The sequence below is a fragment of the Gekko japonicus genome, unplaced genomic scaffold (assembly GCF_001447785.1).
Source record: "Gekko japonicus isolate JY-2015 unplaced genomic scaffold, Gekko_japonicus_V1.1 scaffold433, whole genome shotgun sequence".
Taxonomy (NCBI): Eukaryota; Metazoa; Chordata; class Lepidosauria; order Squamata; family Gekkonidae; genus Gekko; species Gekko japonicus.
In genome coordinates this window covers 631,278-657,558 of record NW_015160222.1, presented here as the reverse complement: position 1 = coordinate 657,558, position 26,281 = coordinate 631,278, and the positions used below count along the sequence as shown (strand labels likewise).

The 26,281-nt window shown below is 41.9% G+C and overlaps 1 protein-coding gene across 1 annotated transcript in view; it reads left to right on the top strand.

Annotated features, from left to right (window-relative positions):
* The window catches only part of PER2 (period circadian clock 2), a 30,296-nt gene extending 11,162 nt beyond the window's left edge, over positions 1-19,134 (top strand). The window contains exons 8-21 of the mRNA XM_015411265.1: positions 735-841; positions 2,371-2,524; positions 3,545-3,650; positions 6,965-7,099; positions 7,466-7,574; positions 7,853-8,018; positions 8,128-8,252; positions 8,940-9,137; positions 9,385-9,645; positions 12,193-13,058; positions 15,412-15,598; positions 15,694-15,883; positions 18,573-18,723; positions 18,985-19,134. Of these exons, the coding sequence (XP_015266751.1) occupies positions 735-841; positions 2,371-2,524; positions 3,545-3,650; positions 6,965-7,099; positions 7,466-7,574; positions 7,853-8,018; positions 8,128-8,252; positions 8,940-9,137; positions 9,385-9,645; positions 12,193-13,058; positions 15,412-15,598; positions 15,694-15,883; positions 18,573-18,723; positions 18,985-19,134 (2,905 nt within the window). The remainder of the gene's footprint in view (positions 1-734; positions 842-2,370; positions 2,525-3,544; positions 3,651-6,964; positions 7,100-7,465; positions 7,575-7,852; positions 8,019-8,127; positions 8,253-8,939; positions 9,138-9,384; positions 9,646-12,192; positions 13,059-15,411; positions 15,599-15,693; positions 15,884-18,572; positions 18,724-18,984) is intronic.
* The last annotated feature ends 7,147 nt before the right edge of the window (positions 19,135-26,281 follow it).

The following is a 26,281-nucleotide window of genomic DNA, read 5'->3' as shown; positions in this document are numbered from 1 at the left end:
TGGTAGCACAGCCCAGATCATGACACATGTCTACCAGAGACCCTGATAGAGTGGAAAGTGTGTGCTGAGGTGGATTGGTAAGAACCTCTAATCAAACTCTTGTGGGCCACAAGGGTCCACTGTATCTCAACACTCTTATGCTTACGTGCATGCATGGAATACTGAGACCTGGTTGAATACTTTTCTGTAGATGTGGGCAGGAACTGCTCAGACCATTAGGGAAGCCTGTGCCTGTTACTGGGAGCATGAATACGCCAAGGGTAAGAGTGAGTTCAGAGTTAGGCTTTCCCAAGTGACCACAGCAGGTTAGAGTGCTAGAACGGCAGAAATTTCACTCAGGAAACTGATTCAAATAGGTGCAATAAAAGAAAGGCACAGAATTAAAAAGAGAAGGCTCTGAATTTCTGGAATATTTAGAAGGAGCCAGTAGAGATGGCCAATGTATGAAAAGGAGCTCTTCAATGGGGAATTCAGATCAAGTAGAAGGCAAGAGGGAGAATACAACAGGATTTTTTGCAAAATGCAGAGCTGGAAATGGGCCATTCATCTGGTCTGTTGAAATAATTAGGCATGGTGGCTATCTTGTACTACTCATGGCAATGTTCAAGCATAAGCAATGAGATGTTTTAGGAAGTTAGTAAACCATATGTGTGTTTATATGTAGATGTGTATGTCTAACTGCCTGTTATATGATGACAAATAGTTTTTTTCTTTTCTTTTCTCTTTATATAAAGAGCGGTGCCTCTTTTGGGATACTTACCTCAAGACTTAATTGGAACTCCTGTCTTAATGCATCTCCATCCAAGTGACAGACCCTTAATGCTAGCAATTCACAAAAAAAGTAGGTTCTTCTAATTTTGGATAGTGTGTTTTGTGAGAGTTTGGTAGCAAGTAGATAAATAGAACAACACAATCAAGGATTAGGATTTTCCGTCTTCAAGTGCTCTGCCAAGTTAGGCAGCATCACCTTAATATGATGCCTGAAATAGTAGTATATCCCATTCCTGTCTGCCAGTGTTCATTGTGGACTCAAATCTGTTATACAAGATTATATTAAATTTGATGTGTCATCTCTCTCTCTCTCTCTCTCTCTCTCACACACACACACACACGCACACACCCTTTAACCTTTATAGCTTCATCTCTCAATGACTGGTTTCTGTTGGGGGTTGAATATGAGTAAAGTGACGGAGTCTGCAAACAATAATGGCTGGCTAGCCTAGTAGTCCAGAGGGAATAGACTCACTAGTCACCAGTGGAATTTAACCTCCATAGTAATTCAGGCCCATAGTCTTTGAAGTATTCCTCAGCCCATTCTTGTGCCTGGACCTTCAGCAATAACAGTAGCTAACAACGCCTTTGCAGCTTTTTCATCCAGTGAGAAGCTTTTAGGACTGTTCCTTTGGGACACGTGTACTAGCTATCATTCTTATCTCATTATGAATTTACCTTATTCTCCATGTGGTGCTGCCTTTAAAGCATGTTCAGATGCTTCCTTCAGGTAGTGCTGAATATGATTTTGACAGGAGAAACAGATGGATCATTGGGAACACATTGCACAAGTGGTCTGTCCTAGCTTTCAGTAGTGTTCTATACATGATTAATGGTGGTAGCTTTAACCCACAAAGTTTTACACTTTTTGCACTCTGCTTTTTTGTTTTTTTGCTTTCAGTCAACAGGCATATTCAGTCCTAACTACTATATCTATTACATAATTTCTCCCAAAGTTTGCTTTTTGAGGCAACAGAATTCAGAGACATATTTTGCTATTCACATAGGGCAAGTATGTGAGGAGTTCTGCATCCCATCTTTCTTTCAGCAGACAGATACACCCCATCACTGTAAAGCCTGCAGAACCAAGACAACCAAGTGGCCTTTTAATACCAAGGGATGCTGCTCCATCAGCACCACAGTTCTCATTAAGTGCATCCTTTGTGTGTGTACATAAAGCCATGCCCCTCTATCACTATTAAATTCAGCACAAGTTTACACATGTGTGCACACACATTCCTTTTTCCTCACTTTGTTCCTGGCTTTCTTTGATCCTTGAGCTTGAATGCTTCCAAGGAGCAAAACACACTCCAGTAAGAAGGTTCACAGCTTGTATGGCTGACCATGAGAAAAATATCTAATGGTGGTTAGCTATGGGATATTCATGGCCTTCATTCACAAGCTCAGTTGGCTACAATGTTTCCTTTTAAATGCGTCGTTTCTGTGTTTGGGAATCACAAAACAAAAGCTGGGTTTTTTAAAAGCGCTGTTGAAGTCAGCATTTTTGTATACCCATTGTGTGATGTTCCATCGCTACTTCTAAAGATTTTTTGCAATCATTTCCTTAAAGTTAAAGTTTGCATCACATTTTTGTTACAGTACTTCAGTGCGGTGGACAACCATTTGATTATTCACCAATCAGGTTCTGCACTAGAAATGGAGAATATGTAACTCTGGATACCAGCTGGTCCAGTTTCATCAATCCGTGGAGCCGAAAGGTTTCCTTTATAATTGGAAGGCACAAAGTTAGAACGTAAGTCAGTGAGTGTCCATCAAAATGAAAAACATTTGTACTTGTGGGGGAGGCAGCTTCTGTGTGCATAAAATGACATGGTCAAACTGGATTTCACAAATTTCTGAGTACTGCCACCTTATTGGGAATGTTTATTTCCCACGTATTCCTTCCAAGAACCAGCAACTTCCCTGTAGGGGCCACTCCAAGCAATACCTGTGGCAGCTTCTTCATACAGTGTGGTTATAATGTGTACTGCCACTTATGATGTGGAGGATCTCCACCCATGGCGATCACTGTATTTTAAAGGATGTACAATGGTGGTGAGGAAACTACCCCTCAGCTACAGAGGGTCCACATAGTAAGCAGCACTGCACATTATGGCCACAGTGTGGAGATGCTGTTCCAGCAACCTCTGCAAATGGAACAATAATGTCTAGATTAACTTGTATGTAATCTTAAGAGTACACACATACCCTTGTTATCGTGTGTAAGACCTGAGAGATCAGCCACCCCATTTATTCATACAGCCTATAGCACAAATATTAGAGAGTCTTGATTGCATTGTAAGGCCATTTTACAGTGTCTCAACTCTTTCTTGTGCATAATTAGATACCTTGTGGCTACATGTAGGATAGTGCTAATGTTTTAGCCTCTGTATATTTAGTACTGGTAATTATGGAGACTTTTGTGAAACTGTTGGAAGACACAAAATTCACAGGTAAGTAAATGCCATGTTCTTACTTTTGCATTTCTGAACAGATCTTGTTGATTGGGGGGGCATATAGAAACAGTAATTCAAATTGCTTTTTTAAAGTGTGGTGCTGTGTAGTCAATGCTTTTAACAAGAAACTTATAAGTGCTGCAGATCTTTCCAATCTTGTCGAGAGTTACTTCAGAATGAAGAAGTCATATTTGGAGTGAGTAAGCCTGAATATTTTATCAGTTTAAAAGTTTGTAGATGCGGTAGAGAAAAGGGGCTGACACGGCTGAAGTTAATAGACTTGTCATACAGTGAGTATTATTTGATAACTTTTACAGAGGTCCCTTGAATGAAGATGTGTTTGCACCTCATTGCACAGAGGATAAAATCCCACACCCCAGCATTCAAGAAATCACAGAGCAAATACATCGGCTACTGTTGCAGGTATGCTTCTTAACTTAGGAAAAAAATGTTTCGAATTGACATAGAACCTATGGAGTCTCAAGTGGAAGGAAGGTACAATTAAAATATCTATAAACATCTGTCCTAAATCATTTAGGAAATATATATATTTATTTCTAACCTAGAATGTAAATTACATCCGTTTTCCTTGTTTTCTTATATGAGAGATTTTGACCATTCTTTTAAAAATTTCTGTGGAGAACTAGGACCCATTCAGCACATCTCGTGTACTGAAAACTCAATGTATACTAAGTCTGCATGGTGCTCTTTGAAGTCTGTGGCATTATGTCAGCCAAAACCAGAGCAAACAGGGTTTTATGGCTCAGTGTTTACCTGATATATGTTGTGGAATGTGGAGCTGCTAATACCTGCTTCAAGGAACAGTAGAGCCAACTGCCTCAAGTTTCAATGGTACTTCTCAGGTAGCCCTTCCTAGACCACAGAAATATATCCAACTCCCAATCAGTTGCTAATCTCCCCTTCATAGTGGATGGAGGCAACCCAATATGAAGTATTACTGGATAACATAGATTATCTAAACCAATTTCATTCTGGCATTAGTCCTTGTTTTGAGAATGCAACTCTTTGGTCTCCCTGATTGATACCCCGCCCTTCCCTCAGAGTCTTAGAGCGGCTTACAATCACTTTCCCTTCCTCTCCCTACAACAGATACCCTATGAAGTAGGTGGGACTGAGAGAGCTCTGAGAGAACAGCTCTGAGAGAACTGTGACTGACCCAAGGTCACCTAGCTGTTCCATGTGGAGGAGTGGGGAATCAAACCTGGTTCTCCATATTAGAGTCCACCACTCTTAACCACTACACCAAACTGTCTCGCAAGGGATTATCTTATACCTTTCATCAGCTTCCAGTAGTCTTCTGGGTTCCCTGGCAAGAATGAGCATGGAGGGCACTGTGCTCCATTGGTTCAGGTCCTGTCTCACAGAAGGTGGAGCCTGGGGAATTTTGCTTGCCTTCATGGCCATCTGAGCTGAGGTGACATCAGTATGTTAATAGACCGAGCTCTGTTTCTCTTGGGGCACGATCAGACAAGCTGTTTGATCTGATGTCATTGCTCTTACCCTGCAGATTTAAATTGTACATTCAAACAGCATTGTCAGTATCCCATTCCCCAGTTCCCCCCCCCCCACTCAGCCCACTCTGATTGCAAGTTTTTCGACTCTGGGGAAAGTCCAAACTTTATAGAATGTAGCTGTTTTCACCCCACATTTTCAGATGTCTGAATTTTCTGTTGCAATCTCAAGCCATTTGGGATGTCTGAACCTTCCCTTCTGTTTTCGCTCCTTTTTAAAAAAAATCAACAATATGTGCATCATCACATCTTCACACAAGGATTGTGAATCACCGCTTGCATGCTTCTTCACCGCAATATTTTGTTGTAATTGGGAGCCCATGGGGGGTTGTTTTTGAGTGACAAATTCAAGAAAAACAACCCTTTCTGCCTTTTCTTGGGGTGGGACAGCACTGGAAATAGTCCCTAGTTAGGCTCCCATATCAGCGGCCAGGATTCCACCCCCAGAACTTCACTCCAAGCCACCCCATAATATTGCTCTGGCAGGAAAGCTCTATGGGGAGACAAAAAGGTGCAGGATGCACTCAGGCAGTGCCGCAGAAACATAGAAGAGCCCTATGAAATGAGTGGAAAAGAGAATAAGGTCAGGTGGGAAAGGGAGTGATTTCTGGTGGAGAAATACAGTTGTATAGGAACCAATGAGATCACAGTACTTGGAGGGATTGCAGAGCTGTCAAAAAGAGCTGTTGAATACACACTTATGCCCATGCGCGGAAAAGAAACAAAAAGGATGCCGCCTGCCCGCCTGCTTCATGGTTACCACACAGCAGTAATCTGAATGATCAACCATGGGGTGAGCGCATGGTGCAGAGGGTTATGGGTGGATATTTGGACAAAATTCTCTGGCACAAAAAAATAAGGATAAAATTAGAAGCACAGCCAAAATGCACTAAGCCTTTCATCTGACCACAGTCTTGGTCATGCAATCCAGATGAGACAGTAGGCACTTTGAGCAGGAGGTTTGAGTCTGTAATGGGATGGACTGAGGCTAATAAACGAAATCTGTGATGGCAGTACTGATGGTGCTTTTAACTTGATCATGGAAACGCTGTATTTAACCTTACTGGATGGGCTTTCACTTCCCCTTATAAATCAAGTTTGTAGCTTGTGCATTCTTGCAACTTCAGTTGCTCCAACTGCAGCCTCTTCTGCCATGTGTTAGTAATATCCAGGTTTGATTTATTGTAATGCCTCACAATGGGTCTGCCTTTAATTAGGCCAGAAAATAATGAAATAAATATGCACAGACTACAGATGGCCCAGAATATAGTGAGTGGCTGCTAACTCACTATAATATTATACCTATATGAAAAGATCTCTGTTGGCTCCCAGTTTATATCCAAGCAGAGTTCAGTTTTTTTGTTTTATAAAGTCTTAAATGCTTCAGTTTGAAAGTGGCTTTTCCCACATGAACCTGCCTGCCAGCTGAAATTGTAATCTCTGGTTCTTTCTGAAATATCCATACACTCTGAGCTTAAATGGATAGCTTCTCCAGAGAGGCCCTTTCCTGTATTTGTAGCCCTGACCTGGATAGCCCAGGCTAGCCCGATCGCGTTAGATCTCGGAAGCTAAGCAGGGTCAGGCCTAGCTAGTACTTGGATGGGCAACCTCCAAGGTATACCAGGGGTGTGATGCAGAGGCAGCAATGGCAAACCACCTCTGAAATGCCTCGTCCTCTTGCCACAAGTCTAGCTTGCCACCTAGTGCTGCATAATGCTAAAAGAGCTAGAACGTCTGGCTGCCAGACTATCTTAGGATCTCCTGGCTATACTACACACACTGCCATACAATAGTTATTAATTATTATTATTAGTTGTTGTAGATTTTCCGGGCTGTATGGCTGTGGTCTTGGCATTGTAGTACCTGACGTTCCGCCAGCAGCTGTGTCTGGCATCCTCAGAGGTATAACACAGAAAGATGGAGTACTCTCTGTGTCAAGGTGAGAAAAAAATGGTAGGCAGGTAATTTATATCTACTCAGGAAGGTGGGGTAGGGCTGAGTCATTATCTTGTAGGAGTTCCCCAGGCTGTGACATGCTAATAGAGGAGCTTTCCTGAGGAGGTTCTTTTGCATATGGATTGGATGTTGAAATTCTAATCTTACCTGCCTACCATTTTTCTTCTTCTCTTGGTTCTTACTAGCAGGTTTTTTTTCCTGGTCTCAACCATTAAACATAGACATATAACTTTATTATTATACCCTTAGCCTGTACATAACAGTGGCTCTAGTGGCTATGGAAGCCTGGGAAGCAACGGATCTCATGAACACCTAATGAGCGTGGCTTCATCCAGTGACAGCAATGGAAACAATAATGAAGATGGCCAGAAGATACCCAAACCTGTAAGTCCGTCTAGATAGATACTTTGCCCTAACCACAACCTCTGTGGGGGTTGGGTCCATGCTGCTGTCAGTTGTATGTTCTTCTGCTGCAAAGAGCCCCCTACCAACGCAAGAGGCTGTTCAATGCAATGAGCTGCCAGCAGGAAGAAAGCACTCACCCCTGTTAACATAACAGAGTTATAGGATCCAGCCCATAACTATAAAAGATTTTCACATCTTTTTCCACCTGCTGTGAAAATGTTCCTGGTGATCTCTTTAACAGAAGTGTAGTGAACTACTAAAACATCCTCAGCAAGCATGGATCATATATGTTGCATAATTTAAGAGGGCTTTTTTAATGAACTTTTTAATTTGTCTTCAATTTAGAACTGCTCTCAGGATATTTATAAAAATGGAACTGTGGCCAAAAATAAAGGAGGACGCATCTTCGTCGATTCCAGATCAAAGCTTGATGGTCAGAAAAAATCTTATAGAGGTAGGAGGATCCAATTAATTTTTTAAAGAAAAATTTAAACACAACAGCAAATTTCAGGTTTCATACATATTATCTTTAACCAAGTACATCTTAGATAATATGGCAGTGTACAGGCGAATGCACATATTCCAGAACTGCATGTAGTGGTCACTTTGGACAGTTTGCTATGGACTAGGATCTTTTCACATTGTTCAGATTCCAGAATGTTGTTGCAGCTTGGCCAGAGAAGGATCAGTGTGTAATTATACATTTGATGTTTCTGTTTTTATATTACTCAGAAAATTCTAGTGACTGTTGTAGTTACATGAAAGGTGTCACTCAGTCAGCTGAAAATGATGCTGTTGGAATTGCTTGTCAAAGAAGCATGGGTACAGAAGAACTGGATTGGACAGAGCAGCCTGTGTATTCATATCAGCAGATCAGTTGTTTAGATAGCGTTATCCGGTGAGCAGCATTTCATTGTCACTAAATTGCTGGCAATGTATAACTGATTACTATTTTTATAGTATTTTTTGTTAAATTTTCTTTTTCAAAAAAATGGTTGTCATTGTAGGTATTTAGAAAGTTGCAGTGCACCTGATACAGAGAAGAACAAGTCTCTCCCTACATCAAATGCTGTTTCACTGGATTCTGATGCACACAGAAGGAAAGCAAGTGATAACACTAAAACATCTACAGGTATTTCTTGACCGTTTTTTTCTTTTTTCATAGGAGAAAAGCTAGGTCCAGATAACCCATGGAAGTAGCTGGGGTTAATTCCTCTTTTTGTTTTTAATTATAAATTGCAATAATACTATCATACAGTTGGTTTGAATCAAATACAATAATTAAATACCTTCCAAATGAGTAATAATATCAGTCCAAATTCTTACTTATCCTTTTGCCTCTTAAAATCTTTTAAGAGCTGTTTGTTTATATAAACAACATAGATCGTTAATTTTAGCAACCAGTTTTCTGTAGTAGAAATAATCTTCTGTTTCTCCACTTGCAGAAATTAATCTTGCAGCTGTGGTTAAGTATAAAGTGATCTCTTGTTCATATTTATAGACATAATGAAATAAAGAAGAAAAAATCTGGAGTATATGTAAATGGCCATCCCATAGATGCTTGGAAGAGTAGAGGCTACAACTTTCCAAAATGTTCTCTCTCTAGGGCAAGCCCACCACATATTGGAAAAGTTCTCTCTCTCTCTCTCTCTCTCTCTCTCTCTCTCTCTCTCTCTCTCTCTCTCTCTCTCTTTTTGCTTCATGATACTAGTGATTGGGGGGGAAACTCAGTCACTCTGGATTTATTTATTTTTTTGGTCTGAAAATCTTACATTCATCCTTCTGCTCTTTCCTGAGTCTGGTCTGTTTTGTTTTTAAGAAAACATGTTTAAATCTTGCATAGGTCCTGCACTGTTGGAGACACTGGACAAATCAAACACTTCTCCTGTGGTTAGTGCTCACTTAACCTCTTTGACTTTGCCTGGCAAACCAGAAAGTGTTGTATCTTTCACCAGTCAGTGCAGCTATAGCAGCACCCTCGTTCATGTTGGAGACAAAAAGCCACAGCCTGAATTAGGTACAGTACCCCTTTTATTATGGGATGGAATACTATATTACAGTTTCTACAGGGCACTGGTGATTGTATCTCAAGAATTACTATGTATTCTTCCTAGTGGAAATGAGATAAGCTTGGCAGTGAATTTCAATGGGCTTAGACTGGAGTAACTCTATTTAGGATTGTACTGTGAATATACTATGTCATGATGTAGCTGAAACTTAATTTGAGATTCTTTCCTACCTTTTTTTTCAATTTCTTGTTTTAGAAATAATAGAAGATGGTCAGAATGGAACAGAACCCACGGACAATCAGCCTGTGGCCATCCAGTCCAGCACTACACCAAAAACCCAGGAAAAAGAAACATTTAAGAAACTAGGGCTTACAAAGGAAGTCCTTGCAGTGCACACACAAAAAGAAGAACAGAGCTTTCTGACCAAATGTAAAGAAATCAAAAGATTCCATATTTTTCAGTATCATTGTAATTACTACTTTCACGAAAGACCCAGAGGACATCCTGGTGAACGTGGTAAGGGTCTTGTGACTTCATAATACTTCCCATTAAATAATCACTGAATGTATCTTATATCTATTGTTTTAAATTGGACATGGCACAATTTTTTATTTATTTAAACATTTATATCCTCCTTTTCCTCTTGGTTCAAGGCAGCTTACAATAATAGTTAAAACATCCCCAGCTAAAACCAAAGATAGAATAAAGGTAAAGGTTCCCTTGCTCGAAAGCCAGTCGAATCCGACTCTAGGGTTGCGGTGCTCATCTCCGTTTCAAAGCCGAAGAGCCAGTGCTGTCCGGAGACATTTCCGTGGTCATGTGGCCGGCATGACTAAACACCAAGGCACACGGAATGCTGTTACCTTCCCACCAAAGTGGTACCTATTTATCTACTTGCAATTTCTTGCTTTCGAACTGCTAGGTTGGCAGGAGCTGGAACTAGAGACGGGAGCTCATGCAGCAACCCGGGTCTCGAATTGCTGAACTACCGACCTTCCACAGCCTGCAGTTCAGCGTCTTAACCACTTGAGCCACCGCAGCTCCAAAAGATAAAATACCAAGGTCCAAATCCCTTCCCCATCTCCCCTTCAAAGATGCCTGCCATTCAAACCCCCTTTAAAAGCCCTGGCAAACAGGCAGGCCCCCTCCATCTTCAGGAAACCCATTCCATAGAGCTGGAGTCACAATGGAAAAGACCTGGGCTCTGGTCAGTGCCAGGAGGGCTACCCCAAGGGGTGGGGGAGACAATAGATGGCTGTCTGATGATCATAGGTGGCACATAGGGACCTATGGAAGGAGAAGGTGCTTTGAATATATGGGTCCTAGGACATAAAGGGCTTAAAAGGTCATAACTGGCACCTCAAATTGAACTCAGAAATAGACTGGCAACCAATACAGCTGTTTCAAAATGGTCAACAGATGTTCCTGACAGCTAGCCCCTGACAGCAGTTGGGTTGCCGCATTCTGGACCAATTTCCTGGTTCTCTTCAAGGGCAGCACCACATAGAGTCCACTGCAGTAATCTCACCATGAAGTTACAGAAACATGAATCAGCATGGCCAGATCCTCTGCATCTAGGTAATGAGAAAGTTGACAAATCAGATGCAGCTGATAGAAGGTGCTCCTGGCCACCATGCCAGCCTGCTTTTTAAACAGCAAGGTAGGGTGCACAGGCATCCCCAAGCTCTTAATCTGCTCTGAAAAGGTCACTGTTACTCCATCTAGGACAACTGGATCCATTCCCTCTAGAATAGCAGCCTTCTCAGCCAGCATTACCTCTGTCTTGTCTGGATTCAACTTCAGTTTGTTCTGCCTTATTCACCTGACCACAGCCCCAAAGCACTGGGCTAGAACCAAGATCTGGAGGCTTGGATTATAAAACATAGAGTTAGGTATCAACTGCATGTTGGTGACTCCCAACCAAAGCTCTTGGCAATCTCTCTCAGCGGCCTCATGTATATATTAAAGAGCACGGAGGAGAAAATAGAACCCAGTGGCACCCCACAAGATAAATTCCACCCAGTTTATTCTACACCTCCAGTGGTGATTCTCTGTCCAGTAAGACAGAAAAGAGTGAAACCACTGAAGGTCTGTGACCTTAATAACAATTCTGTGTTCAAGCTGGTAGATAAGAATGGAGTGGCCAATTGTATCAAAGGCTACTGAAAGGTCCAACAGTATCAATAAAGAATGTTGTTCCCTGTGATTTCCTTTAATGAACAGTAATTTTGCTGTGCTTATTAAACCCAGACTGTAAACAGCTAGTGATATACTGTTCTATTCTCCAGAATTCCCTGCCTGAAAATTGTCAGCCAGATGAATGACGATTAGGCTTCCCATTTACCTGTCTGGGGTGGGGGATTACAAGCCCCAATTTCCAGCCCCTGAGGAAGTGAGGAGCAGGAGAAAAAATGGCCTCCACGTAGCGATTCTCTAGCAATTTTCCCTCTATGGCAAAGACCATAGGGACTAGGGGAGCATCCTAGAGCATCAACGAGAAGTGACATCATATCCTCCCCAAACTCCACCCTCCCTAGGCACTGTGTCTCAAATCTCCCAATTTTTGCAAAGCTTTTGTTGGGAATTATAATGAGGGAGTAAACTTGCATTTAAAGTGACATCAAGTTTTCTTCTGCCTTTCCTTCAAGGCTCTGTGAGACTGCAGACCTTAGCATTTCTTGTGTAAACGCACAAGCATAATTTTTCTACATGTTGTACTGTAATGCAAAGAATTTGCAATAACTTCTTGAAAGAGAGGACTGGGTGGGAGGAGAACCACTTGAGGACTGGGTGGGAGGAGAACCCACTTGATTTGATTCAGGGTTCCTGAGAACTTTAACCCTGCAATTTTTCAAAGTATCAGGGTTGAGCCCTGGAAAATGTGAAGCAATAAAAAGAATAACAGGTACACAGTATGTCTCCTTTGGCTCCCTCTTTGTAGCAGTCTTCCTGCACCTAGAATGAAAAGCTTTCAGGTCCATGGAGGTGTGTTCCAAAAAAGGCTGAGGACTAGGGATGCTTGTTTTAAGAGTGGAAATGCTGAATATTTTCTTCACTCTCTAGGTATTCGTGGACTGCGGCATGGCTCTGGAATAGATCAGTCTTGGAAGAAAAATGGAAAGAATAGGAAATCAAGGTCAAAGTCCAAACGATTGAAGCCACATGAATCTTCAGACAGCACAACTTCTGGTACCAAGCCCCCCCATCGGTTTCCTCTGCTTGGCCCCAATAGTACAGCTTGGTCTCCATCAGATACCTCCCAAGCAAGCTATCCAGCCATACCGTTTCCTGCCGTTATGCCTGCATATCCACTTCCAGTTTTTCCAGCTACAGGGTCTGTGCCAGCAGGCCCTGAAGCCTCTCTCTCTGCTTCTAATGAATTACAGGATTCCGGAAGTCAGTGTCCTTTGCCATTATCACAATTTTCTGCCCCTCTAATGACTCCAGTGGTAGCACTTGTACTCCCCAACTATGTCTATCCTCAGGTGAACAGTGGTGTTCCTCAGACACTTTGTCCTGGTCAGCCAAGTATTTCTGCTCAGCATTCTTTCTCTTCCCAAGCAATGTTTACAGCACAGCCTCCTTTCACTGCCACAAACCCATTTCCTCCACAAATGTTATTTCCAGCACAGCCATTCCACTATAATCCATCAGCAGATAGTGAAAAGACCCCTGTCATAGAATCCCGAAATGAACCATCCCGCTCCTGCACTCCACAGTCTCTTGGCCCACAAGATCGGACCTCTCCACCATTGTTTCAGTCGCGGTGTAGTTCACCTCTACAACTGAACCTTCTGCAAGAAGAAATGCCAAAAACAACTGAAAGTGGAACTACTGGTACACTGGGAAAGCAAGGAATTTTAACAGATGAAGGGACCAATAGCAAACCCCTAAGTTCAGCTGACAGTAACAGAAAAGCATCTTCTTGTGTAAGCATTCTCTGCAGTTTCCAGGAAAAAATGTGCTGCAAAGTATTTTGTTGGGAAAAATACTAATGTAATGAATTCTGGGGAAAAATCCTTTTAACTTTGTTTTCTATGTGTAATTATTAAACAAAAAGAACCAAATACCAGATGCTATATCCACATCAACCATCCTTGCAAATACAATTCTAAACCTGGTAGCCTGCTAACATTTCCATTCGTTAATAACTGGAAATCTAAAACAACAAAGAGTCCAATTTCCTCTACCTGGTTGCCTGTCAGTAATTGTTACTACCCCAGACTCTGAAGCTAATGGCTGTTTAGAACCTTGATCTGCCCTATGGGCTTCTTCTTATGTATAAAACAAACATTGCTAGCCAAACGTCCGGTAGCCAAGGCACCCTTTTTCTTAATTAAAATTGGAAGAACTATTACACTCTGAAAGGTATACTTTTTGGGAGTGCAAAAATAAGAACTATTTACCCCTACGTTTCTGTGCAAGTAATTTTTCTGCACCCTAATTAAAAGAAGGCCAGTCCAGAGTGATGACACATACAAACATAAGATTCCTACTGGATCATACCAGTGGTCTGGATCACTGGATCACACAGTGACTGACCAGTTATCCTGGAGAGTCAACAAATGGCATAGAGGCCAAGGCTTTCCTGCGATGCTACCCACTAGTGCTGGTATTCGAGGTTTGCTGCCCCTGTATATGAGAGGTTCCTTTTACTCACTATGGCTAGTAGCCACTGATGAGCCTACCTTCCATTAATCTGTCTAAATCCCTTTTAAATTAATCCATGCCTGTGGCTGTCACTACATCCATTGGCAGTGAATTCCCCAATTAAATTAATTGATGAGTAAATTATTTCTTTTAGTCTGTCCTGAATCTGTTACCTATAAACTCTGGTGCCCCCAAGTTCTAGTATTATGGGAGAGGGAGAAAGTTATTTGTACCTATTTTCCTTTCCTCTCGTGAATAATTTTATAATTATCAATTTTACAATTAACACCTACAACAGGCTGCTGCCTCTGAGGCTGGTTAAATTTTCTCCATCTCTGTACCTGGAGTGACTGAAACCTCAGATCAATCCCATGCTGAGGCAAGGCAGAATGATCTAGCACCATTGAGGCTATTTAGAAGGAAGCTAGACCTGGCCAATCAATCATGCAGAGATGTATCTGGTAGCTGTCTCTATGGATGGGTGTTTCAGATGCACTGGAGTCTCATAACTTCTTAATTTATTTTTTCATTCTTGTGGTACACTATTGTTGCCTCTGAATGCAGTTTAGGAATTTTAGTCCATATTTGGTATTAGGGTACAGACATAGGAATTTTAGTCCATATTTGATATTAGGATAAAGACATAGTGTAATGTGGTATCCATACCCAAGTGTAAAATGTAGCCCGATTCCACCATGTCCTTGCAATGTGTGTTCCAGCAGCAGTGCTAAACATTTCATGGGGATCACCTTCCATAGTTAGACCTTGATTTGCAGCCAAGTCCTATGCTTATTTTCTTACAAATAAGCCCTATTGTGTTTAGTGAGATGTACTGCTGTGTAAAGGAGCTGTGGTGGCTCAAGTGGTTAAGACGCTGTGGAAGGTCGGTAGGTCAGCAGTTCAAGACCTGAGTGTGCTGCATGACGGAATGAGCTCCCGTCTCTAGTTCCAGCTCCTGCCAACCTAGCAGTTCGAAAGCAAGAAATTGCAAGTAGAGAAATAGGTACCACTTCAGAGGGAACGTAACAGCGTTCCGTGCGCCTTGGTGTTTAGTCATGCCGGCCACATGACCACGGAAATGTCTTCGGACAGCGCTGGCTCTTCGGCTTTGAAACGGAGATGAGCACCGCAACCCTAGAGTCGGATTTGACTAGCTTTCGAGCACGGGAACCTTTACTTTACTGCTATGTAACTGTGCCTTGGACTTTAGCCCTAGTAGCACAACCTTAAGCACAACAACCATGCTACTGGAAACACTGTTAGAAGCATGCTAGTGCTAACAGACAATAAAAGTCACTAATCATCTATCATCTTGTAGACTCCTTGACCTGTATTTTAGAAAATTGAGGGCCTGTAACATGTTTTTGAAAAGTAAAAAATATATAATGGTAACAGAACTAATTGGGATTGGACTATTACTTTGTCCATAACACTTTGGATCAATTTGAATAATGATAACTTCATCTTGTACAGCATTGTCTTGCTGCTCCCTTGTGCTTAATTTTTCTTGTAAAGTTCAATCCAAACAGAACAAGCCAATGTTCTTTAAAATAAATTGTCTTCCTTAAACTTTTGATTGATAGATGTTTGGTTTTGGTTTTTGTCTCCTCCCCCCCCCCCCCTTTTAATAAGGCTGGCTCTCCAATGGATGCTCAAAACAGTGATGCCTTCTCTGTGTCCAGCGACCTACTTGATATTTTACTTCAGGAAGATGCATGTTCAGGAACTGGATCTGCTTCATCTGGAAGTGGTGTTTCTGCCGCTGCAGAGTCTTTGGGCTCTGGGTCAAATGGATGTGGCATGTCAGGCAGTGGAACTGGTAATGTCATCAGGGCAGTTGAAAGTGGGGATTTTTAATGGGATGTGTGATCTCCATAAGTTGAATGATGTGGTGTTGTTGTTTTGTTTCTGAAGGGGACAGTGAGACAAGTCATACCAGCAAATATTTTGGGAGCATTGCTTCCTTAGAAAATAATAATCAAATAAAAGGCACAGAAGTGGAAGAAAGTGAACACTTCATTAAATATGTCCTCCAGGATCCCATCTGGCTGCTGATGGCAAATGCAGATGATGATGTAATGATGACCTACCAGATACCATCCCGGTAATTCAAGAACTTCTCCCGCCACTATCCACCTTCTTAAACTGCATACTGTCTATCTAGGCAGTGGAAACTACCATTTCAAGTAGACATTGCCAGGTTTTAATAGGAATGTGTGTTCAGGTATAGACTGGAATGGTCTCAGAATATGGCCTAAAGACACATGATGCAGCAACCTTGGCCAAAACTTAAGTCAGCCAGGTTCTAGAGTAAGAGACATCCCGGGAACTTTATAGAATGGGTTGGATCCAGTACAAAATTTCTGCTTGTGCTAGAGCTGTTGTACAAACAGAAACGCAAGAAAAAAGGCCATAGTAGCTGCTGGTGCTAACTCAGAATCATTGAATCCTCACTTGCTTTTCTACTTGTGCAAGATCTTGTGCAACCAATTTCTGGGCACAGTAATATATATGGAGGCAGGGCCGGCCTAGGGCAACGACTTGACAAGGGTGCCATTCTGGCTGGCCTTGTCCCCTCCTCGCCCCGCACAGGAAGCCTCCCTTGCTGGCTTCTTGCTCCGTCCCCAGCAAGAGACTGCCCTCTTTGCAGCCCCCCAGACAGAAGGAGATGGAGGCAGGGGGGACAGGCGCGGGGAACGGCCCGGGACTACGAGAAAGTGCCGTTCGCCCTCTGCCGCCCTCGCCCCCATGGTCTCTTTGGAGCTCCTTTTGTAGCCTGGCACAAGCCCCCTCCCCTTGAGCTATCCCCTCCCCGCATGCATTTGCAGCTCACCCTCTTGGCTCGCCTGCTGCGGCTCCGGCGCCTGCCCCCATCCCACCAGAATGTATCCTCACCTAGTGGGCGAAAAAACCTGGGGCTGTCACTGTATGGAGAAAAGTGCTAGGTGTGGAGCTGAGTTAAGTTCATTTGTGTTTTTGTTTGTATTGCTGGATCCAAGCATTTATTCTGAGTGCTATCATTGGGGGGAGGGGAGTGGGTTATGAATATAACAAATCCTAACTCAGTACCTATTATTTCGTTAGTTTTCCAGTTTGTATTAATTACAACATTTGGGCATAAATGAGGGGAAGAACATTAATCCTTTGTATTTGGATACCCCAATGTCACTGTTGTGACATTGTGAAGGAGAGGGAGCTGCTAGTTGAAGTAGCTGATAGATATGGTAACCAGCCAGTATTGTGTATTTATCCGCCCACCAGTGAAGACTGAGCTGATAGCTTTCTGTGCACCACACTTGTACCGGTTGTGATTCTGCAAAGGCCTTTTTATCCTCATATAAACAGAGTGTACCAATATTTCCCAAACCATAGTCAGTACTTTCTCATTGAGAGACTTGAGTTTACAGAGTTGCTATTGCCTCCTGTAGTTATGGGCCAAAAGATAACATATTGGTATTGGATAAGACATAGATGACAGAAAGGACGGCTCCTAGCAATATCTGATTGTTAACTATGGTCCCAGGTCCCTGACTGTTAAGGTTTTCTTCTGAGGCACTGCTTAGTACTTGCATGCCTTCTGAAGTGAGGTGAGTGGCTACAAAGGACAGGGCCTTCTCTGTTTTTGGCACACAATCTATAGAATGTTATCTCCCATTTCCCCCATTTTAAGCAAGTACCAACTTGCCATTAAATCTCAGGTAGTTTCCTTTTTGTTGGCTGACGTTAGTCCTGCAGTTATACAATCTTCAGGAAAACTTTTGTCTATTATAATATCTTTGAGACACTACCCTCTCAAGTATTAATGGGACAATCTCACAATTTTACTAGAGGCATAATTTTCTTTTATGTAATTGCTATTGATATTTGAACTGTGATTTTATTGTATGGCTCAAGACCTCCAGTCGAAGGAGTTTATTTGTTAGACCTCCAATTGAAGGAGCTTATTGTTAGTAAAGGAAAGGACTGCTATCTCCCAATCCTCCACCTGGTGCCAAAGTAGTTAACTCTTTCAGCATCAGAGTAAAACTTGGCTAGTTTTCCAGGTATTTAAATTGTTCATAGCTTCTTGTCACTCATTTGATCCTTTACTTGATTTTTGGTTTTATGCTGTCTTGGACCGTTTTATGCCAAGACACGCTTCTCTTTATTTTTTAAGATTGTTACTCTTTTCTACACAGAATAGTAAATATAGTGGCAACCCCCACTGTACTGTCTTTATGTCTCTATAGTGCATTGTGCTTTTAATGCTGCTTCTATTGTTCTGTTTGGTTTTACTATGTTCTTACTGGAAACCACCTCCATGTAGCTTTCTTTAGTGTCTAATATGTATATAAATAAACAAAATATGGTGATGGAGCATTCTTTTGCTGTGGTCAAAGGAATTTTGAGTCCAGTCCTCTGTGCTTCTGGTGTGTCATTGCAGAGCATAGAATTGAGCTCCTGCTCATCATTATTGAGCTATGCTGATTTGAATTAATTTGAATGCAGTAGGACAAAGAACACAACTCGCATAACACAGTTCAACATCATTTTTTTCCAGAGTGCTAATATTTAAAGTTCAAAGCCAAAATCTGTGTGTAATATTGTTGCCTTTATAAAGGATCCAGAATTTCTACTCATGGATCATGATTTTTCAGTCTCCTTTGGCAGCCCAAAATGAGCCGCAGGAGGGCAGCGGGAAAATCACATTCTATAAGGGGAAATCCTTGCTCCCAAACATTAATTTGGATGCCTGTATTTTTGACTACGTGAACATCTGAAATGGAATTGCCTGTGTATTTTCTCCCCTCTAGAAATTTGGAAACTGTTTTAGAAGAAGACAAATTGAAACTCAAACAAATGCAGAAGTTCCAGCCAAAGTTTACAGAGGCACAAAAGAAAGAACTACTTGAAGTACATCCATGGTTTCAGAAGGGTGGACTGCCAGCAGCTGTTTCTAATTTAGTATGTTTAAAGAAATTTTTTTCCCTTTCAATATGAAAACAATTTATTTTTGAGGTTTATGCCAGTGTGATAGAACTTGAACAACTTTGCCACTTTCCACGTCCAGTGTTGCATTTTTCCATTGTAGGAAAGTCTTGTATATCTCAACAATATGCACCTGCCAATCCAAAGTGGTGCATTAAAGCACTTTTAGGAACATAGAGCATGCTGCTGAACAAAGAGCTGCAGCAGCTTACTTTTTTTCTTTTTTTCTTTTCGCAGGACTGTGTTTATTGTGAAGAAAACATCAAAAGCAAATCTTGTATGCAAGATGAAGAAGAAATCCATGAAATGGAGCTTAATGAAATGAATGAGGCCAATGGAGAAAATAGTTTGGCTTCACTAAGCCAAGTCAACAGTGAAAATGTTTAATCTACTAAGATATAATGCAAAAGCATCTGCTGTTTCGTTTTTTGCAGTGCATCATAAGATCTTAAAGGTTTTAAAGCTTGTTTCTTGTGAAATGGATCTCATTTTATATAAAAACAAATGGATTTTTTTTGTTCTAGAAAAAGGTCATTTGTGATTAATATCTTTCAATTAGGGGGATTCCTTTCCCTCTGTAGTCATCACAGCTAAAGGTGTACATTTTTTTCCATTTTTTTAACCATCATGCCGAATTGGAAGTATCTGCAATATGTAGGGGTCATGGGTTGGATATAGTAAATTTTCTCACTCAGTCTCACCCAGTTCTCTTATTACAGCCTCCATCCCACATGGCTTTAATCCATGCAGGTCCCATTATAGCCTTTTTGGTGGTCTCCTTTGTCACTAATGGAAAACCTGGTTGGATCCAACCCCTGATTGGATATGGTAAGGAATGTTCAAAATACTGTGCTGTCCTACAGTTTCCTTTCCACTGCCTATCTTTGCAATAATGCATTATTTGGAAGTTGATGAGAGATTTTCCAGTGGAAACATCTGGAATAAAATTCCAGATTCATTGATAAAATTCAGTATTTCACAATTATTTCATTATATTGAACAAAAAGTTTTGTCCAGTTACACCTGTGCTCTGATTTACTGGTGTTCCAAGCAATTCAGCTAAGTTCACCTTTTCAAAATCAATAGCAAAATATCTGTTCAATTTTAAAATTGCACACCTGAATTATCCCTGAAAACATTTTTTTTCTCCATTGATGCCAAAACATTAGAAAATAGGGCACTACTTTTTACTCCGCTTGGCCAGGCTGTCTCTTGGTTTCTGATTGCCTTCTTAAGCCTCTTCAGAACAGTCAACGTATTTCTGCCTTCTAGATGAGAGACAGCTGTCTCTCCACTGGATCTCTGATTACTTTGTCTATATTAGATTTTTCTGTGTTATTAGCACTGCTGCCTCTGTGATGTGGAAAAATGGTAAAATATGTATTATAGAGTTCAGCTGTAGTTGTAAAAGAAGGCTTATGCTGCAACTACATCTAATTGGGTAGCTTTACAGCTACTCAGTTTACTTTTGGACATTTTTAAAGCTTGTTTTAATTAACTCTAAAGGCAGTTTCTAACCACATCAGACCAGTGATCTCTGCACTTTTTAGAGCTAACTCCCTGTGACTCGGTAGGGAATTTTCTTCTCTCTCTAGAAGATTGATCCCCTTTCCTTGGCTTAAGTGGGAGTCTTTGCCTACTTCCCAAACTTCCTTGCCAACTTCCCCCAGTCTGTGTTAAAGTGCTCTCAGTCAGGGCTGAATTCCAAAACTGTCAGTAATCAGCTCTTCTCAGCTAGAGCTGAAATCAGACTGCCTTTCTCCTCAGCATCCAGTTCAGAAGTCTTTCTCTGCTCAGTTGATGGCAACCAATCAGATCTCTTGGAACAGCCTGTCACTCAAGTCTCTCAGGCTCTGTGAAGAATTAACCCTTCACAGTCCTTTATCTGTTTACACAGCACTTCTAAGCATTTAAAAGTGCAGTCCATCACAGAAGCAATCCATGGCATAGAAGTAAATAATATCCCATTAAGCCTCTGCTAAAGGGACATGACATTTTTCTCCAGGCCTGTTGGCAACCCTAGTGTACAGACACCTAAATGTGAGTCTGTAACCCAACATCAGTTTGCTAATCATACATTCATCTAAGACAATAAATCTGCACATATGAATTGTGGGTTTACAGAACAAGCACTTCCTGTTTTTCAGCTTCTCTTGTGAATTAGTTTTGGAGTGTCCTAACTTTTGTTCCATTGAAGCATTATTTCCTCACCTTCTGTGTATACTTATTCTACACCCTTCTCTCAGATCATCAATTGAAATGTTTTTTTTTTTTAAAAAATCGAACTTGCTTGTATGTAAGTATGAACTCTGATTTAGGTTTTATCAGGTGTCTTTTGAATCTTCATAGTTAACTATTTGTATATACTACAGGTATATTGGCATACTATGTATATTTTAAAACGCAAACAGATTTTTAAAAAGTTATTCTATTGGGGTCATTTGAGAAATTTTATCTAACACACAGTTTGGCCTTGATTCCACAATCATGTATGTACAGGCTTTATGTCTTCAGCTTCAATCGCTTGGAAATTTGCAGTGCTAAAAACAAAGGTCACAATCCAGAGAAAAATGCAAATAGCTCAGCAACCAGCCAGGCCCTGGGTGGATGCTTTTTCAAAACAACCTATCCACTATGCTGCATGGCCAGCCACTTTGAATACTCTGGAGAATTTTGAAAGCAATTTTTGTGGTATACAAGAGATGTTTTCATGGAAAAAGTCAGAAGTCTCATCAGGCCTGTGCAAAATCATCTCTGTGGTTTACAGGACTGCAACCAGTGCTGTCTAGAGTTTTGACTTGCAGGTATATACTATTCTTGTAGATCTCTTTGGTATGTTTTGTATATATGTGTGTGTGTGTGTGCTCACTTTAATGACGACCTAATTTAGCTAGGGAGGGGAAAGGTATGAAGAGCCTTTACTAAATGTCTTAATAAAAATGTCTGTTTAAAGCAGCAGTAGGCAACTTCTGATGTGCATGCTGAACAGTGGCACACCCGAATCATTTTGCACAGCATGTAGGGCTGGTTCTCTACCCAAACAACCTGAGGCACTGGCAGTACCAACAGGGCTTGGCTTCCTCCCAGTGTCTCTGGTTGAATACAGCCCTGGACTCTCTCCTGTCTGCCTTCCCCACATACATACCTTTATTTGCCAGCACACCCAACATCTTTATAGGTAGATGTGTATGTTTGATGCAGGCCCAAAAAGGATGCCTTCCCCTGGCTAAAAAACATATATTTCTGTTTTTCAGGGTGATACTAAAATACTGTCCTGTAATTTTTTAATTGCAAGGTTCCATTTGTTATAGACAAGATTCTGAAACTATTTTCAAGGTTGTGGTACTGTGTGTTAGCTTTTGTCAAAATTGAGAAGACTGTTGACATTGTGTTTCCCATTTCAAACAGTGTTTTCTGTACCCTGTGCAATATCTTGTATTTTGTCACTTGTGACTAATTTTTATTACTTGCTTTTTAGAAAATTGGTAAATAAAACAAATTTATTTTTAGCTGTGTTCTATTTATACTTCTTATATCAGATTAAACTGTTTTCTAGTGAATTCAGAAAAATATTTGAGACAAAAGATTATTTTGTTTTCAGGTTTTTAAAAAAATGTTTTCCTGTCTCTGAGTCATACTTCTATAGCCCAGTCTCTGCTAGCCTTTCTTTGTCTGTTCTTGGCAATACAGTGAATTATCTGTGTATTCATTTGCACCTCAGTAATCAAGAAAAGGCTGTCTCAGGAGAAGAGGGTGCTGATCAATTTATTTCTTCAGTTTCCTAATTTTCATTATCACTGATAAATCCCACTTTGAATGTGAAAAAAAATGTGAGTGGATTTCCATGCTGTCATCTTTGTCCAGTCCATTGTGCCAAAAGCACAGTCCTTCACCTCCCTAGGCTCTTGTGATGGACTGCACTTTAAAAGCTCCTAAGTGCTGTGTAAACATGTGAAGAACTGTGAAGGGTTAATGCCTCACAGAGGCAAAGAGCCTTGAGTGACAGGCTGCTCAATGGATTTTGATTGGTTAGCATCAACTGAGCAGAAAGACTTGGGAAACTGACTGCTGAAGAGAACTCAATTTGAGTTTAGCCCTGACTGTGGAAAGTTTAACTGACTGAGGAGAGTTTAGCTCTGATTGAAAACAATTTCATACTGACTGAGCACTGGGAAGGTTGGCAAGGAGGAGTGGGTAGAACAGTGAAGACCCCCATTTGGGCCAGAAAAAGAGATCTAGTTAGAGAAGTGATTCCCTGCCCAGTTGGAAAGGGAAATAACTCAGAGAGTGGAGAGATCCCTGATGTGTTTAAAGAAGGCATTTGGGTACTTCTCTGCCTTCTGAAACCTGAAGAGTCAGATAAATTCAATAAAATATACTGACGTGTTTAGAAAACACAAGCAAAAGCCTCTCATCTCAAAGATTCTAAGAATTTGTGTAAACCTTTAAACTCTCACGTTCTGGAAACATAGGAACTGGAATTTGTGATTATAATAAATTGCCTCATATTTGATTCACCTGAGACATTTTATTCCTGATTTCACCTGACCTTTCCCCCTCTACATTGAATAAAATATCTTGTTTACTTTTGAGCATTCTAAAGCCTCTCGTGCCATTTTCAGAAGTTTAAGTTAAAAGGGTGATCTTGCCTCTTCCCTTGGGTTTAGGATTGCCACTTCCCAGTTGGGGGCCGGGGATCCCGTGGTTTTGAACCTCTCCCCCCACTTCAGTGCTATCAGAAAGCAGGGGGGAAATGGGACTTCCGGTCTGTGGCTCGGCGATGGCAGAGGCTCTCCCCTAGTGCTGGGGAGGCATTCCGCGCTCCAGTGGGGAACGGAGGGGTGCTACATCAAGTAGCACCCCCGGTGAGCCTTGTGATTAAGGCTCCGAGCCGGGGGCGCTTGGGGGGGTGTCCTCTTTGATGGCAAACTGCCGGAGAATTGAGGCGCTCCCTTTTGCCCCAATCGGTCCGCCCCCTGAGAGGCTCGTTTACCGAGCTCAGTTGATGCCGGCCGGGACAAGCAGATGAGGGTCATCGAATTACACGAAGCTAAATGATGTCTGGTTGCAGACCGTCAATGAATCGGAGAAAGAGCCAAGCGAAAAACTTTTGAAAAGTGAGTTCTCTCCCCCCCACACCCATCTTGCAGCGGGACCGGGGAAATTCCCTAGGCATAACCAAATCGAACTGTGTTAAGAAACCAGAAGGGGGGAGGAGATAGGGAAATCGCTACTGTGCGCGAGAGACTTAGCTGTGTTTGCAGTGAAAATTCAGCGTCGTTTCAAGGAAGAGTGAAGGAGGTTTTCAAGTATAAACAAAGTGGAAAAATGGCCACCGCACAGGGAAAAGTAGTTAGAGGTGGGCGTGGTGGTCAAAGTCCTAGAATCGAAGAGTCAGGAGATTTATTCTCTATGCTCTCGGAGCTCCTCAAGCCCATAAACGAGCGTCTCTATGGTATTAAGCAGCAGTTGGCTGTGTCCAACCAGAGCCTAGCAAAGCAGCAACAGCAGATCACCGAGCTGGTGAAAAAGTCAATCCAAACAGAGAAAAAGCTTAAAGAGACAGCTCATGACACGAAAAAAGTCAAGAAGAAAGTTGGTTTGCTTGAACAAAGACAAGATTTGCAAGAACGCAGATTGTTGAACCTCCAGATGGAAAAAGCAAACAAAACACTCAGATTCCAGGGGATAGCTGAATCGTCAGGAGAAAACTTGAAAAGGATGATGGCTGAGCGTACAACGGCAGAAGCGGAAGCAGAAATCGAAACGATTTATCGATTTTACTCTAAATATATAAAAAGGAATAACCTGCCTGGTGAAATAGTTGTCAAGTTTCTCCGAAGACAATCGAGGGACGATGTCCTTAAAGCAACAGCAGATAATCCCCTGCAGCTGGTTACTACAACCATCAGAGTTTTAAAAGACGTTCCATTTGAGGTTCGAGAAAAGCGGAAAGACTACAAAGAGCTTATCTAAACGTTGAAAATTAACCAAATTTCGTATTCCTGGATTTTTCCGGAAGGGGTCTTGTTTAAGTACAGAGATAAAAGGGAAAAACTGGACTCGGTGTTCAAAGCAGAAGAATGGTTGAAGCGATTTTTTGGATTGAGCGAAGAAGAACAGCAAAAAGGAGGGGGAGGTGCGGAAACCACAGAAGACAGAGACGGAGACCTAGCTGCAACAGGTGCTGAGGCCAAAGAAGCATACGACCTACGACTGAGAAAACCAAAGTAACTCTTTAAAACATCAGAAGTTCCATAAATAGCGATGATGATGAAAGAACTCTGAACGCACGTAGAAGAAGAAGAAGAGACTATTACTAATATGAACTCACTAATTTCCGAAAACATTGACTTAAACGAAAAGTTTTTTGTTTTAAATACTAACAGAATACTAACTGTTTAGAACCCTCTCTCTTGGGGTTTTAGTTATAGTGTGGGTTTTTTATTTTTTGTCTTTCTTTTCCCTGGGGTAACTTCCCTTTCCTTCTTTCTTTCTGTAGTGTCTAGGTGTAACAAAAAAGTAATAAAGCTACCCTGCTTCAGGGGATTAAAAAAAGAAAGCAGGGGGGAAATGGCTGTGCAGTGCTCCTCTCTGTCGGGGAATTACCCCCACCCCAACAACATGCCTACCTCACCCGGAAGTGACATAGGCACATTAGTGACGTTGAGGGGGCAATGCTCTGGTTTAGGGGCAAAACTCTATGGTAGAATTCATTCCGAGTGACATAGGCATGTCATGCCTGATGTTCATGGCATGCATATGTTACCCAGAGGGAACGTAGGAACATTGTGCTCTTCCCTCCCCTCTCCTGGAGCCTCCTGGTAAAACCCCTGCCAGCTTGTCAGCCAGATCTGGCAACCCTACTCGGGTTCCTGGGCTGAGCCACCATCAAAATACAATAAGGTGGCAGCGTGGGACAGCCATATATCTTCAGATGGGAAGTGGGTGGATAAGGGAGCTGCTCAGTCAGAAAGGAAGAGAAAAATGGAGAGAAAATCCTGTCTTAGAGTGAGAGAAGGGGCTAGGTCATCGTGGCCCCATTCACACGGATAAGTTGCCATGCTGAAGACATGGATCATCGGCGGATTTTCCGAGCACAATCACACCGCAACATCTGGGAAGCGTAGTGCACCCGTGGCTAACCCGTGGCTTGTTGCAAAAGATGTGGAGTAAAAAACCACCACATACAATGTACTAGTTTCCGGAAAACGCGGGGCAAGGGCAGGCATCTGATCGTGTTTCCGCTGGAAACCCGTGGCATCTGGCACCCGCCCATGTCCCGTTGCAAACCGGATTTTTTTTTAAAGTCTCCATAGGGTGCGCAAACTTCGGTGAGACAAAAAAAAATCCCGTTTGCCACAGAAGCGGCCCGGTGCAATTGTTGGTGTGAATGCACCGTCCTGCTTCTTTACCGTGCTGCAGACTAGCCGTGTGATCGGCACCTAATGGCCTAACCACGGGACCTCGACAGGACGTCTGATCGGGCTGCCGCGCATTACGTGGTTCCGGGGCAAACAGCCATGCTTCCCCC